Raw genomic sequence first — 15,089 nt, 5'->3', positions numbered from 1 at the left:
TTTTTCTTGTTTCATTAGAGCAAAAATGGAATCGTCTTGGTTTGAAATACATGTAATTGGCTCAAATAGACATAACTACATATTATATACATATTATATACTATACATATATACTATACTAGTTGTAATTATTGTAAAAGTACAAAATATTTTAATAGTGCTTGCAATGCAGCTTAAATAAAATATTGAAACAAACACTAAGCTTCCGTATTCCATTCAATTTCAAGAGCGTTTTTGTCTATTCGAGAATTGGCAGGAGAATGATAGTTTGCGTATAATAGATCGCTTCCAGCTTACAGCAGTTAGTAGTTCAATTAGTTTGGTTACAATTAATATCGTTGAGGATGTTAATTTCGCAACTTGATAATTAATTGGGTATGATCGGATATTAGAATTGTTCGGTTTGATGCCAGTCGCTTATTTCACAACAATACAAGTCGCACCGTATCCACTCATGTAAATCGCCATATTATAATTCTGCGCTCGCATATTTAGTACAATAGGCATGTGACATGATACACTAATTTAAGTGTTTCCGAATCGAGAGCTAGCGCGCAAGAGCAACTTTTGTCTCCGCAAGTATTTTGTCTCTCCCATCAACTCTATGGGGAGTTGCGTCGCTACGTGCGCGCACTTTCTTGTTGCGGAGACAAAAGTTGCTCTTGCGCGCTAGCTCTTACAGCAAAGAAATCTTCATGAGAAATGCGCACAAATATCTCATTTAAAGACAATTACTTGCTGCTATTGGCAGTGAGAGGTGATTTTTTTGAGGTACTAAGTACCTTTAATAGGTACCTAATATATGTATAAAGGTGCAATGTTTCTGCAAAAGATTTTTTAAAGTAACGCGCGTCGTGCGTTATGCGGTGTGGCGTGCCGGGAGTTGGGCCATAAATCCCCTTAGAGCTAATTGCGGCCACGAGCGCGCGATCAATCCTTGTTTATGACTCTTGTGTTTATTTTCTAGATTTCTTTATAAGTTGTCACCTTTATTGCTCTTGCTTTTAATTTTATGAAAAATGTTTCACACATTTTGTGTTGATATAGTTATCTGTATAAATTTTTGAAGTGAAACTTCTTTATCGGGGTTGGAAAAAAATTTAGTGTAACATTTTTTCGTTACGCGTGACATTTTTCCGTTACGCGCCATCTTTTTCTTATCCCTACCACGCGTGATTCGACGTAAAGTTGCATATTAAAGTAAATTATTTTTTGAAAAATAAGGTCATAAAGAAGTTTCACTACTTACGTGTGTACAGTAGTACACGCACACATTTTTTATTCTAGGGGATTAAATGGGTCTCTCAATAATTAGGATATAATGTTCGGTTGATCAAAAAAATCGTTCATTGTATTTCTTATGCCTGAATGTGAACTCATATTCGTGTACGGTCAAAGGTGGGCCGGAGCAATAATTTTTAAAAATCCGTGTGCTTGTGTTGACCAATACGAATCAATTGTATTATAATGTTATGAAAAATAGAATATTACTATTCAGTTGAAGTATATTTTGGTGCTCTACATGTTGTAGACGAGTAATTTTTTAGTTATGTTTAAATAGTTGATGTTGTCTGAATTTTAGAAGTTTGGAAATAGGCGCGGCCAATTCAATATACCTACATAATTACATATCTAAGTAAAATTATTTTTTTTACCTACTTGAGCCGAGCATTAAACCAACTTAATGCTCTAAGACTTGAGCATAATACGTCAAATTTCTATTTTAAAGCTTACTTTTGATCATATCTTTCATTTCTTGGAGTTAATTTTATGATGAAATGAAACTTATTTTCCTTATTCAACGTGCATCTGTTAAAAATTAAAAAAAAATTGGTTGTTTGTAAAGTAGGTTTACGATCGAGATTTTTACGTGATAACATAATGCAGTAGCAGCGCTCGAGATGAGACGGGAGATCGGTCCGTCTCTCTCTCGTTATACCTGCGATCGCGCTCGTGAGGTTTTGGTGTGACACAAGTTTCTGAACATGTCATCCGACTAAAACGATTTTAAAGACGTTATCACTTATCACGTCAAAAAAATTCAACTAGGTACTTATATTTCGCTAAGCGCTTTAAATTTTATAACGTAACAGACAAACAGATTATCTTGTGCATGTATCAATATAATATTATCCATTGCTATGGCTTATGTAATATTTGTCTCAAATGTTAGTAAAGTATGTTTCGATTGTAACATTCTGCGAAACCATACCCGGAGATGTCGACCAATTCCATTTTAGTTCAGTGTAAGTTTGACATTAGAAACTCCGAGTTACCTTAAACTTTATCTTCGTCAGCAAACATTTGTGCTTTATTACGTACAATTATCGTCAATAATAAAATCAAAAAACAAAACATTTAAAATTGTCAAAATCAAGCATTATTTTTGTCGTAGGTATCTACATGCAACGATAAGCGCTCTATTGCGATGTGAATATCAATAAAATTCTATGTAGACTTATCAAATTAAATGTGTACTTTTGTATGTAATTTCAAAAATAATGATAATCTTTACTTCAAGTTTTACGCGCTTACTACCAGCGTCGTAGGTATCTCGTGGTACCTACGAGTTACGACGGATTAGAACAATAATTGTTTATGAAACCGAGTTTGTAGATTTAACATAGAGGATAGCTGCAGGCAGACACCTGTCACGCAGGGACTGTTCATGATTCAGTTTAATCAATTTAGAAGCTCCGTTTAAGGGTTGTAAACTATTTAATTTTGAAAGGGGGAAGCATCGGCACGGAGTGGTTCATTAAAAAATTGTAAAATTTTAATTTTATAATTTAATTTAATGTTATACCCTCAAACCTTTTAGGACCTTGTATATAGTTTATCAACTCTATGTAGATAAAAAATAAAAATAATAAAAATAAAATTATATTTATTTGCCAAAAGAAGATTATTAAAGTATATATACAGATTATGACAGCGGACCCCGCACTAGGCACAGCCTGTCTCGCGGGGCCATAAAACGATTATACAATAAAAATGGAGGTTCACATAGGGTCCAAGTCCAACACGTATAGTACAATGCAACTTTGAACATCAGTACGGTATGGGCACTTAAAGTAATACATAGTAATAATAATAAAAGTTATATGCTTATTTATACAATTGTACAGTTAAAGTATTCTTAATAAAAAGTATTCTGATCTGTCTGCTTATAGTCTTTGGACACCAGAATGCTTATCAATTTAGATTTAATATTGAGTAATGTGTATTGCCGGAAGTTAACAAGTTTACTGAATTTGTTATACAAGAATGGGAACATAAAATTTTGAAAACGTTTGGAAAAGAAACATTTGGTCAATGGGGTTGGAGCTCTTAATAATTTGGAAAATCCAAAAGTGCACGCCTCATAATTTTTTTTTAATAAATATTTATTAATTATTATTTTTGTTTATTTAATAACAATTAAACCACATCGAATCAGACCCTGAAAAATGAAAGGGTTCTATTCCGGAGCATACTCAAGCGTAAGAGAAAAAAAAAGACTCGATTAGTAAAGTATTTCGGTCGCTATCGTGTTAACAAGAAAAAGGATCCGCACATACAGACACACGGACGTCCAAGACAGAACTTTTTTAAACTGTTTTTTAACTAGTTTAAATAACAAAAATGACATCAAAAATATCATGAACGTTAAAAATAGTGTTTTTTCTTAATATGTGTGTGTATGTATTATCTTACAAGTGCAATGTATGATACATAAAGACATTTTAAGTTTGAAAAATCAGATGTTTTGCGCGAAGTGACAGTAGTACCCACCTCAACGCTTCGCTTATGAGGCGTGCAATAGCCGTTTTGATGTATTTGAGTAAAAATTAGATTTTAAGAGTTTGTTGTGCATTGAGATGATTGCATGTAAAATATAAAGTCCTCTAACATTTAAAACATTAGCATCCCTGTAGAGAGACACTGTGGGATAGAATAGATGATAATATGTATATAAGTAGAAAGTTGTTTTGATTAAGCAACCTCGCGAATATCCGAAGAGAATATATAAAATACAAAATATGTAATGTAATTCTGGGGATGATGCCGACCGGGTTAAAGCCAAACTATTCGCATCCACCGTCCACGTCTCACTACATACAATTTAGCTTTCAATAATATTCTATGTATACCTACCAAGCCCCAAGGAGGTTATAGTTTTATAAGTATTTTTTACCTGATCAGCGTATGCAAAACTACAAGTTCCTTCGCGCTTAGTATAGGTAGGTACCAATAGTGGGACACCCTGTATATAATAACTAGACATCGGATTATATGCACTAACAAAATGCCAAAATATGCATGCAAATATGCACTAAAAAAGGCCGAAATATGCACTAAAAACGACTGATATGCCTAAAATATGCACAATACAAAATCAAAAAACCTTTATTATTTTTATATATTTTAATCAAAGATTGTACAAGAACAGTGAAATTTTCTTGAAATTAAGTATAGTTTTTGTGCCAATATACAATTAAGCATTTTTACCAAATTTTCGAGCGCAAATTTGTGATGTTTGTCACCCGCGAGCCCAGTGTTGCCACCTTAGACCTTTCCGGGCTAAATCTACCCTTTTTTTGAAAATCAACCCGTTTTTTAAGTTTTTAGCCCCAAAAGGGTAATCTAGCCCTATTTTGAATGGCTCAAAATTTACTTAAAATGAGGCCAATTTTGTAATTATTTGCCATTTTATCATGCCAAAATAGGGTTTGGTTACTCGCTGAATGTTCTGATTGGCTAATAAAGGTTAGTCAACCAATCAAAACTCCCGCTACTTATCGAAATATGCACGATTGGGGAAAAAGGCTAAAATATGCACTAACGCCGTAATTAGAGCGTTTTATGCATATAATCCGATGTCTAATAATAACATTTCGAATCATTATTATTGTTTGTGCATAGATTCTTGAATGAATTATTTACTGATGTTCCGTGATTTCTGTGTACGTATAGGTATTTATGTCTTACTAATTATAAAATAATATGTGAACAAAGTACAAACAAATATTAGTTCTATTTAAAACGACCGCGATGGAAAGAAAAGAGAGCGTTGAGCTTTAAAAACTAAATAATAATCCTATTTCCAAAATAAGCTCGTTCCCGTTCACATTATATTTCAGTTTATGAATTTAAAGTTAGTTAACTGACATTTCGAAGAATTGAAAATTGCAAGGATATCAGAGGTGAAAACAGTGAAATGTTTGCAGTGAGATAACAATGTAATATGCGATATATTGGTTGAATACCCTTCAAAGTTCCGCAAACAATGGATTTAGCCGTAATATAAAGCGTGGCGTGTGTAATGATTCATGTGTAATCTGAAGCGGCGGGCGGGAGGGAGCGGGGCGGGGGGAGACACGGTGATATTGAATTATAATCACAGGCCAAAACAACAGCCCGCCGCGGCCGTGTGCGTGTGAAGCGATAATAATTATGTTTACCATCATAGATCCTCTGACATCTTATCGCACATTGCAACCGCTCTCTTATAAGCTCTACAATAATTATAATCTGTGTTTATTTACACATACTACATAACAAAACCGTTATAATATAAACGTCATTATTAATCGCTCACAATATTTGATTTATATTTTCTGCTAAATAATTCTTCTGCTAGATTATTCTTCCAAAATTATCTCCCAACACTATTATTAGATACATTAAAATGGAATAAAACTAAGCGCAATTATATTTACGTGTAATTATTCCGGTTCAATGCTTAGATCAAAAAGCACCGAAACATTTGCCCAATTCCAGGATAATTTAAACAACGTGCGCTACACATGCGAACATGCCACACGATGAATAATAATGACTTTTGAATTGGAAACTCAGATTGGAAACTATTCAATCGTTTTGATTTTAACTGTTTTCCGCCAGAGCTTTACGCTTCGTTAATATTCGAATATATTAACTGCATTGTTGGTTTAAAGTTCAGTTTTCGCCTGTACTTTCTTTAATATTAGCGAATATTGCAAAATCGCAATAAGAATTTGTCATAAAGTGATTCTGATATCCGGCGTGCACCTGATATTACGTGTTAGATGTGTGTGTCTTGCAGAAGCATCACATCTGTATGAGCCCGTGCAGCAGCTACGTCAGCGCGTTATCGCGGCCTGTTTGCTGATCGCTCGCTGAAGGGCCGGATGGCGCTAATCTGCGGGATCTCCATAATCGCCGCTTTATCGCCCTAATTGTCTATTAATTTGACCGAAGCTTTATTTCCAGTAAGCTCCCGAATCGCTAACCTTGTCGAGTCCTCCATCGACTTAGTGAAACTCCTCCAAAAACTGTATTATAAAAAGAAAACGAAATTATAATTGTAAGTTTAATTGCTCGAGAGACTACGATATATAAGTGTCGTTAGGTAATGACGACGATGAAATTGCTGTCGTTAAGAACACTCGAATAATGAGAAAAGCTCGAAACAACTGAGTTACTTTGAATCTGAATGTGAAATTAAGAAGCGTGAACTTATTCCAAGAAAAAATTGTGCTGACTCAAGAATTGTACACAATTAATGCTTTAAGTAATGAGTTTTATATCTTATGAAATGTAATATTTGAGTTGAATTTTCACTAATGTTGGACCTATACCTACAGGAAAGGCCATTTATTCAACGATTAAATCCTATTTTGAAAATAGCATTAAAACTAAGATATATTAATATTATTTTATGAATGATAAAGGTATGCATATTTTTCCGAAACAAATACCTCTCACAATATGGGTGTCAATACAGTCTATCAGATTTCTAGTGATACAAGAAATGTGTAATTCGATTTGTCACTATGAATGAGACTCTGTGAATCTATGAATGAAATTCAATAATTGTCGCGAAGCTCCCGTAAGACAGCGGTGGGGGGAAAGGTCGCTAATCGACTCCAATCGTTCAGAGAGGCCTAATTGGGGCTAACTTCGTTGTACGCAGCTGGGCACAATGCCTCGTCTCCGGTTTATTTTCCACCTTATCCGTGCACGATTGTCTTTTCAAGCGAAGAGTGCTGCCTATTTCTCTACATTCAATGGCCGTATTAGAATTAAGTAGGTATACAATATAAAAAAGAATTCTCCCTTTTACTGAAATTGTTATTTGAGAAATGCCAACGCATTCTGAACACCTTTTAGCCCAACGAATCGGTTTACCACAACACGATGGACATGATTTTTTATCTTTATGAAATAAGTCGAAAAAATATTTCTTATAAAAAGTTCCTTTTACGTTATTTAAAACTTGATCGAACAGAATCAATCATCTCAATAATAATATACGTAGGCGAACATGCAACATTCTATACCTAAATGTCGCTATCCGCAGTTGACAGTTCATTGTGGTTAAGTCGCCCTTATCTAAGTAAAACGTTCGAATTGTAGATTCTCTCACAATCGAGCATGTATGTATGAAAACAGTATAAAAATCTCTACTTTATACTAAATAGTATATAAATCTCTACTAATTTAATTTTTGGAGAATCTCATTCGAAAATTTTATTAAGTCATAAACAACACTTTCCTACACAAAAGCTAGTCTTTTTTGTCATAACAAAGTAGATTTTAAGTACAACAATGAAGATATAATATACCTACCTATATCGTTGCTGGGACACCCTGTATACAACCACGACACAATAGATTTTCTATTGTGTCTGTGATTCCGGGGGCTGAGTTATTAAGTGATATAAAATGTCCAAGTGATTTTCGCATATAAATATGTTTTTTTTTACCTCCACCGTATAAAGTTTTTGCGTTATTTTTAAGAAATGTGAGGTAAAGCCATTAGGATAGAGTTTCGTAGCACGTAGCAGTCAGCTGTGCTCTAAGTGCATCGCTATCAGGAGACCTCAGCGCGCAGCGGTCAGACGCCCTTTATCCCTTTATTTGTGAATAAATCTATTTCATTCAGCCCATTAATGCTAAGGGTAATCCTGTATATTTTACGGCAAACACTTAATATGCCCTTAGCTTAATGTTTTAAGATTTTTACTTAGAACATAAAATTATCGAGGTTCTGGCAGCTTAATTCTATGAAGATCCTGAAAAAACTCGGGTAGAGGTTCTAATTACCCTGGAGTGGGGACGGTCTGAGGAGAGGGGAGGTGAGAGGAGGGGGGGAGCAGGCTGGCGACTGCCGATGCCGTGATATCTTAATCTCTCAGATTAGTACTAATTCTAGCTCGCCTTAATTGAAATTATGTTTAAAGCATAGATACTTAGAAATACATGTCTACTTTTAAAAGGTATTTTAAAGGCTGTGTAACAAAAGTTACCTTGTATATTATTACATAACATATTTTAAATTTTTGTCAAATTATTATTTTTAATAAAAAGGAATATTTGAATGTAATAAAACGTATAATAGGTACCAAAATTAAAATGGTTAATATCTCCTAAAGTGAAAGGTTATGAAGTCTCTACGAACATGATCGACGGAGCCCTTTAGTGATATTTAATTGATTGATTGATTCATTGTGTATATAACATTCCTTCATTCATTATTCATTTGATGTTATAAATTAGTGTTCTGGTTCGATTAATCGACCGAGAGAAGGATTTTTTTAAATAATGTGATTAGTCTTCTAAACGAGGAAATACATAATATGACTGCCCAAAATTAACGCGTTAATATGATTTGGAATAGTCTCAATTTGCAGTACGAGCCCTTTAAAGTAGTGTAGTTAAGGCGCTTACAGGGCGCTTACAGTGTCGCGATGAGCTCGCCGAAAGCCCTTAATTGCTTAAAAGCTTCCTTTTGCCAAATATAATTTAATAGCGTAGATACTTCGCAACCCAACAAAATGTGTACAATTATTATTACAATGCGATACAGTTTACAGTTATCTAAAGCTATAGGTATTACAATTCATATTTTAAAATTTAATAATTTAATATTAGTTAGATAGTAAAGGAAAAATTGCGTTTCTCGTGGTTTATTTTCAAAAAGTCTCTTGGCATATTAATATCAAACAGGTACATTCGTAGAAGTAAACAGTATGTTAACACAGTTCAGTTGGTACGTCGTCAACATCCCGCGTGTGGTGCCGGCGCGGGTCGTCGGCAGCGCGAGGGTCGCCGACCTGTGCCTATTAACTCTGACTTATGATGGTATTCATCACGCGCCTTTCAGCCGCACGTATAAATCGGAAAATTACTCGAACATATATTTAATATTATTATTCTTACTCGTTGAGGCCTGAACTGCCGTCCACGTTCATAATTTTAATGAGGTAAGCTCTAATTTATGATTTTAATTGCTAGGAACGAGGCCGTCGAGTCGCGCTTTTGCCGTCGATTTTTAAAACGTTTGAAGTGGAAATAGATCGTACTTCAATTGAGAGGAACGCAATTGATTCACTGTGGCTAAGAGCACTTTAGATATGTCGCTGCGTACACTGTCACTAAATCACTATACTTGGATTCACTAATAAAACACCACTGCTGTTGTAAGGCATTTAATTAATCAAAACACAGTATACATATGATATTACAAAAACAAAACACTAGCCAGTTATAAGTTCGAACAATTCTAACGTGGCGCCATCTAGTTTGCGATAAGGAACTAAACGTAACTAAACGACGGTATTGAACATCCCGCCCACCAAAAGCACCTAGTGCTTTTCTAAACAAAAATAAACCTATAGAACAATTCAGTTGAAGAGTACATTTAACCTAATAAACACAAAGTAATTCTTATAACATCTCAATCGTAAACAATAGAAACTCTTATTACATACATCTAAACTCAACGTAAATAATATAAACTTGAGAGTGAACTAAAACAATATTGACTTCTAAACAACAACATTTTTCAATGTAAAAAATAGGAACAAAAAAATACTGCTTCATTAACTTAACTAAGAATTCTACACAATAACTATAATGAGCTAGGCCTTTGGTAGAATGCATAACTTATTACAAGGACGTTTACAAAGACCGTTCTTAGTTTTAATTGTTACAACTCGGGTAAGGTTGTCTTTACCCGGATGTTTTTCAACGATTTTCCCTAACAACCATTTAGCTGGAGGAACATTGTGGTCCCTTATAATAACAATATCGTCAACGTCAGGTTCTGTCTTTTTTGAAAACCATTTGTACCTATTATTTAACGTCACTAAATACTCATTTGACCACGTCCTCCAGAAATTATTAACCATCCGTTGAGTAAGTTTCCACCTTTGAAGACCTGTGAGAGAGGTCTTTGAATAATCGCTTTCAGGAATTAAAACTAATGGTTCACCAACTAAGAAGTGCCCAGGTGTGAGGGGCATCTCGTCACCTGGGTTATCACTAATTGCAGAAATTGGACGGGAGTTTAAGCACGCTTCTACTTGGGTCAACACAGTTGTAAGTTCCTCGAAGGTAAGTATTGCGTCTCCTACTATTCTTTTCAGGTGTGTTTTCACTGAACGAACACCAGCTTCCCACAGCCCTCCAAAGTTAGGCGCGTGTGGGGGTATAAAATGCCAAGTGGTTCCGTCCTGGGTAAGTAAATTAGCAATTTCGTCGGTCAACTCTGATTTCGCTTGACATAACATTTTACGCAGCTCTTTATCCGCACCAACGAAATTAGTCCCATTGTCGCTGTACAGATCGCGGCAGTGCCCTCTTCGAGACACAAAACGTTTGAATGCAGCTATGAATCCAGAACTGGTAAGGTCTGACACAGCCTCTAAGTGGATCGCCTTAGTTGCCATACACACAAATAGGCAAATATAGCCTTTATAGGATTTCGATCCTCTACCAGGCGAAAACCTTATATCTATGTACCCAGTAAAATCAACACCTGATGACCTAAATGGTTTATCCGGAGTCAATCTAACCTTAGGTAACTGGCCCATTAATTGGTGGTTATCCTGGCGAGAATAACGTAGGCAAGTCATGCATTCTCTGTAGCACTTCTTCACCTTTTCTCTGATTCGTAGGATCCAAAATTTACTTCTCAAGAAGTTTATCATAAGTTGTGGACCCCCGTGAAGTGTTCTGTGGTGCGCATCCAATATTAATAACCTAGTGAGATGAGACTCACTGGGCATTATTAGAGGATGTTTCTTATTAAACTGCACAGAAGACAGTTGTATTCGACCGCCCACCCTTAGCAACCCTTTTTCATCAAGAAAGGGTGCAAGAGTGTGCAGTGGACTTCCTTTAGTAACACTTCCGGTTCGAGACATTAACTTATTAATCTCATCTTCAAAATATAGTCTTTGGGTAGCTTTTACAATTATATCTAATGTAGTGTCCATTTCATTGGTCGTAATTCTTTTATTAATATCTCTTAATTCTTTAGGTTCTCTCAGTTTTAGAAATTTTCGACAATAAGATAAAATTCGTAACATTCTAGTTAGATTTGAAAACCGCTCCCATATAAATTCTTCAGCAGATCGCGTCGTATTGGTAAGTACCTTTAACGGTCGTACTTCAAAATCAGTGTCAACATCTAAATGTGTACTATAAACATGGTTTTCGTGTAGGCTCTTAGGACCATGCCACCAAAGATCATAATGAATTAATTCTCGAGAGGATATACCTCTAGAGGCACAATCGGCTGGATTTTGGTCTGTGGCAACATGGTTCCATTGATCACTATCCAAAACAGTCAAAATCTCGGAGACCCTGTTGCTTACAAACGTCGTCCAACGGCTGGGTTCTCCACGGAGCCATGCAAGCACTATGGTCGAATCGGACCAGGCAAATAACTTATCTTTAGGTACCTGCAGTACTTGTGCAACCTCAGAAATTAATTTGGCAGCCAACAACGCCGCGCATAGTTCCATTCTCGGAATGGATATCTCCTTTTGAATTGGGGCGACTTTAGTTTTAGATGTGACTACATTTACGTGAGTATTGCCATCGGTGTCCATGGTTTTCAGATAGACGACAGCAGCATAAGCTACCTGAGAAGCGTCAGCAAATACGTGAAGCTCAACTGGATCATCATTCGTTGTAAAAAGCCACCTAGGAATGGTTATACCTCGAATACCATCTAACTCTTTTCTAAAGTGTAGCCATTGATTTAATAATTCTGACGAAAGATTTTCATCCCAATTCAATCCAGATTTCCACAGTGTTTGCATAAAGATCTTCGCCGTAATAAGGACTGGAGCAACCCAACCCAAAGGGTCGTAAAGTCGCGCAATATCAGACAACACTTTCCGTTTGGTTACAGGCTCATCTAACTCCGATAAGTTGTAAGTATACTCAAATTTATCTATGTTTTTATTCCAGGAAATACCCAACACCTTAATTGTATCGTTGATTTTAAAAATAAATGTATCCTTTGAAGATTGATTATCATTTTCGATATGATTCAGTAATTTTGGACAATTACTGCACCACTTTTGGAGCTTAAATCCACCTTTAGACATTAATTGATTCATCTCTTTATAAATATCTATAGCTTTCTCTTCTGAATTACAACCGGTCAACAAATCATCCATATAAAAATCTTCAAGTGTAATTTTTGCGGCAAGTGGATATTTCAACTCTTCATCTCGAGCCAATTGTTGCAGTGATTTAACCGCCAAATACGGTGCACAAGCAGTACCGAAGGTAAGTCGCGATAGCTTGAAATGTTGTATGGGTTGCGATGGATCAGCTCGCCATAAAATTCTTTGGAAATCTGAATCATCTTCATGTACCACTATTTGTCTATACATCTGTACGATGTCTGCCACAATACAATAAATATGCGTTCGCCACCTCATTATAATGTGGCGCAAATCTTGTTGAATTTTAGGTCCAACGAGTAACGTGTCATTCAATGATACGTTATTATTCCCCTTGCACGACGCATCAAAAACAACACGAAGTTTGGTGGTTTCCTTGTCTTCCCTTATCACGGCGTGATGAGGTAGGTAAAAGGAAAATGGATACTCAATATCCTCCTTACTTAAAATCGGTTCCATGTGTTTCTGATTCTGGTAGTCGACTATAACCTTCTCATATTCAGCGTGCAAGTCAGAATTCTTTTTAAACTTTCTTTCTAATACCTTAAATCTCTTCAAAGCAACTTCCTTGGAATTTCCGTACACACACTTTGGATCTGGCTCCTTAAATGGCAATCTCACTACGTAACGGCCTTCTTCATTTCTTGTGGTAGTACTCTCATAAATTTCTTCACATCTGATTTCTTCCTTCGTAAGTTTCTTTCCTATTAAATCTGGTTCTCTTTCAATTTCCCAAAACTGTGTCAAAATATTATCTTCTCTTACCTGTAAATGTAAATTTACTACTCTAGGATTTGATTCTTCATTTTCGCCTATTCTTCCAGACAAGATCCAGCCAAGATGAGTATTCTGTGCAATAGGACCGTCATGCAGGGGATGTTTCAAGAAACCACTCAACATTATTTGACTGAAAATATCTACTCCTAAAATAATATCTATCTTACCAGGTGAACCATATTCGGGATCGGCTAACGGTAAATTACTGAGCTCTGGCCAATCAAAAATGGAAACCTTACTCGACGGAAGAAAAGATGTTAAAGATGGCAACACAAATGCATTTACTGGAACAGAAAATTCATGATTATGTAGTGATTCTAACTCAAATGAAACAATGTGCTTAGATCTAAGTTTACCATCACCTACTCCAGTTATTAAACCATTTATTGGTGTACGCTTAAGACATAAATATTGTACAGTACTTTCGGTAATAAAAGAGGCCTCAGAGCCTTGATCGATTAATATTCGCGCAGTTTGGACGCAGCCATTTGGGGATTTAATTCTAGCTAATGCTGTAGCTAATAGCACTTTGACCGGATGTGTATCTTTCGCAAAATGAGCTACTACTTTCTTATCATACTGGCGATTCTCATCTAAACTCGTCGGTTGGTGGGTAGTACTCGTACTTGGTTCCCCAGACACAGGGGGAGAATTTCTTTCTATATGCAGCAGGGTGTGGTGTCGTCTGCCACAACGCCGGCAACACGTCGACTGGTGACAGCTCCTCACGTTGTGGTTGGATGAGAAACAATTGAAGCAAAGTCTCTTGGCTTGAATAAACTCATATCTCTCTTCGGGAGACTTGCCTCCAAATTGTTTACATTGGTATAATAAATGAGCATCTGAACAGCATACGCAGACTTTACTATTTTCTTTGTAAGAATCTTTTTTATTATCTTGTATAATATGAAACGCCTTTTGTCTTGTTTGCTTTGGACTTATACTATTCTTCATGTTTGGTTTAGATTCACCTACTAGCATCTCCAATGTTCTAAATCTACTTTCCAGGAAGGTTACGAGCTCACTCCATTTTGGGATGCTGTCGGTTTGAGATCGACTAGCCTCGGTCTCCCACTGGCGGCGGGACTCTAAATCTAATTTTGAGACTATTAAAAAATTGATGATCACATCCCACGAAGACACGTCAATATCTAAATTCTTTAGAGCCTTCAAACATGCCTCCGTGGTATCGATAAGATGTTTGATTGCTGTAGCCGACTCGCTAGACATAGGCTTTTGACCGAACAAACGTTTTAGAATTTCATTGACATTGAACCTTTTGTTATTATACCTGCGCTTTAATCTGTCCCACGCCTCTTCATAATTTGTATCGGTAGTCGATAAGCTCCTTAATAAGTTTTCAGGTTCGCCTTTTAAACTACATTTTAGGTAATGCAACTTCTGAACCTGGCTTAATGATGGATTTCTATCGATCAAAGAGACAAACATATCGTGGAAGCTCTGCCACTCTTCATAATTACCCGAAAATGTGGGTAACTGTATTTGTGGGAGCTTCACTTCACTACCTGCACAGGTGACGTTCGATGGACTGACTTTAGAAGAACCCGCTAAGCTGGAACCAAGATCAACCTTCATCTTTGATTTGTAATTAATATAAATTTCTTCTAGGTTATCATAGATCTCTTCGGTAAAATAGGGAGTTTTTTCGCGTTCCCTTTTTGATGCAACTGATATAATATTCAAATGATTCTCGGTAAACTTCTTCCAACTTGCCTCCAAACATTCTAATTTTATTTCTATGTAAACGTTTGTCAGTCTCTCTTTTGGGGTCTTTTTATAATTTGAAAAACTTTTATTTATTTGCTCATGTATCTCCACTTGCTGAGCAACGAATGGATCCAT

The 15,089-nt window shown here is 36.0% G+C and overlaps 1 protein-coding gene across 1 annotated transcript; it reads right to left on the bottom strand.

Moving 5' to 3' along the window:
• Positions 1–9,887: 9,887 nt before the first annotated feature.
• Positions 9,888–15,089, bottom strand: LOC149906827 (uncharacterized). Its single transcript, XM_090104472.1, has one exon. It carries the CDS (start codon positions 15,087–15,089, stop codon positions 9,888–9,890), a length of 5,202 nt encoding a protein of 1,733 aa, XP_089960598.1.

This window comes from Colias eurytheme, chromosome 8, assembly GCF_061535395.1.
Source record: "Colias eurytheme isolate Ceu_HAF_F1 chromosome 8, ilColEury1 Martin Lab GWU primary, whole genome shotgun sequence".
Taxonomy (NCBI): Eukaryota; Metazoa; Arthropoda; class Insecta; order Lepidoptera; family Pieridae; genus Colias; species Colias eurytheme.
Note: the sequence above shows the minus strand (reverse complement) of the source record. Positions and strands in the feature narration are given on the sequence as shown.

What these genes read in the sequence shown, in the direction of transcription:
- LOC149906827 (XM_090104472.1), bottom strand. Translation starts at nt 15,089, where the DNA reads ATGGATCCATTCGTTGCTCAGCAAGTGGAGATACATGAGCAAATAAAT.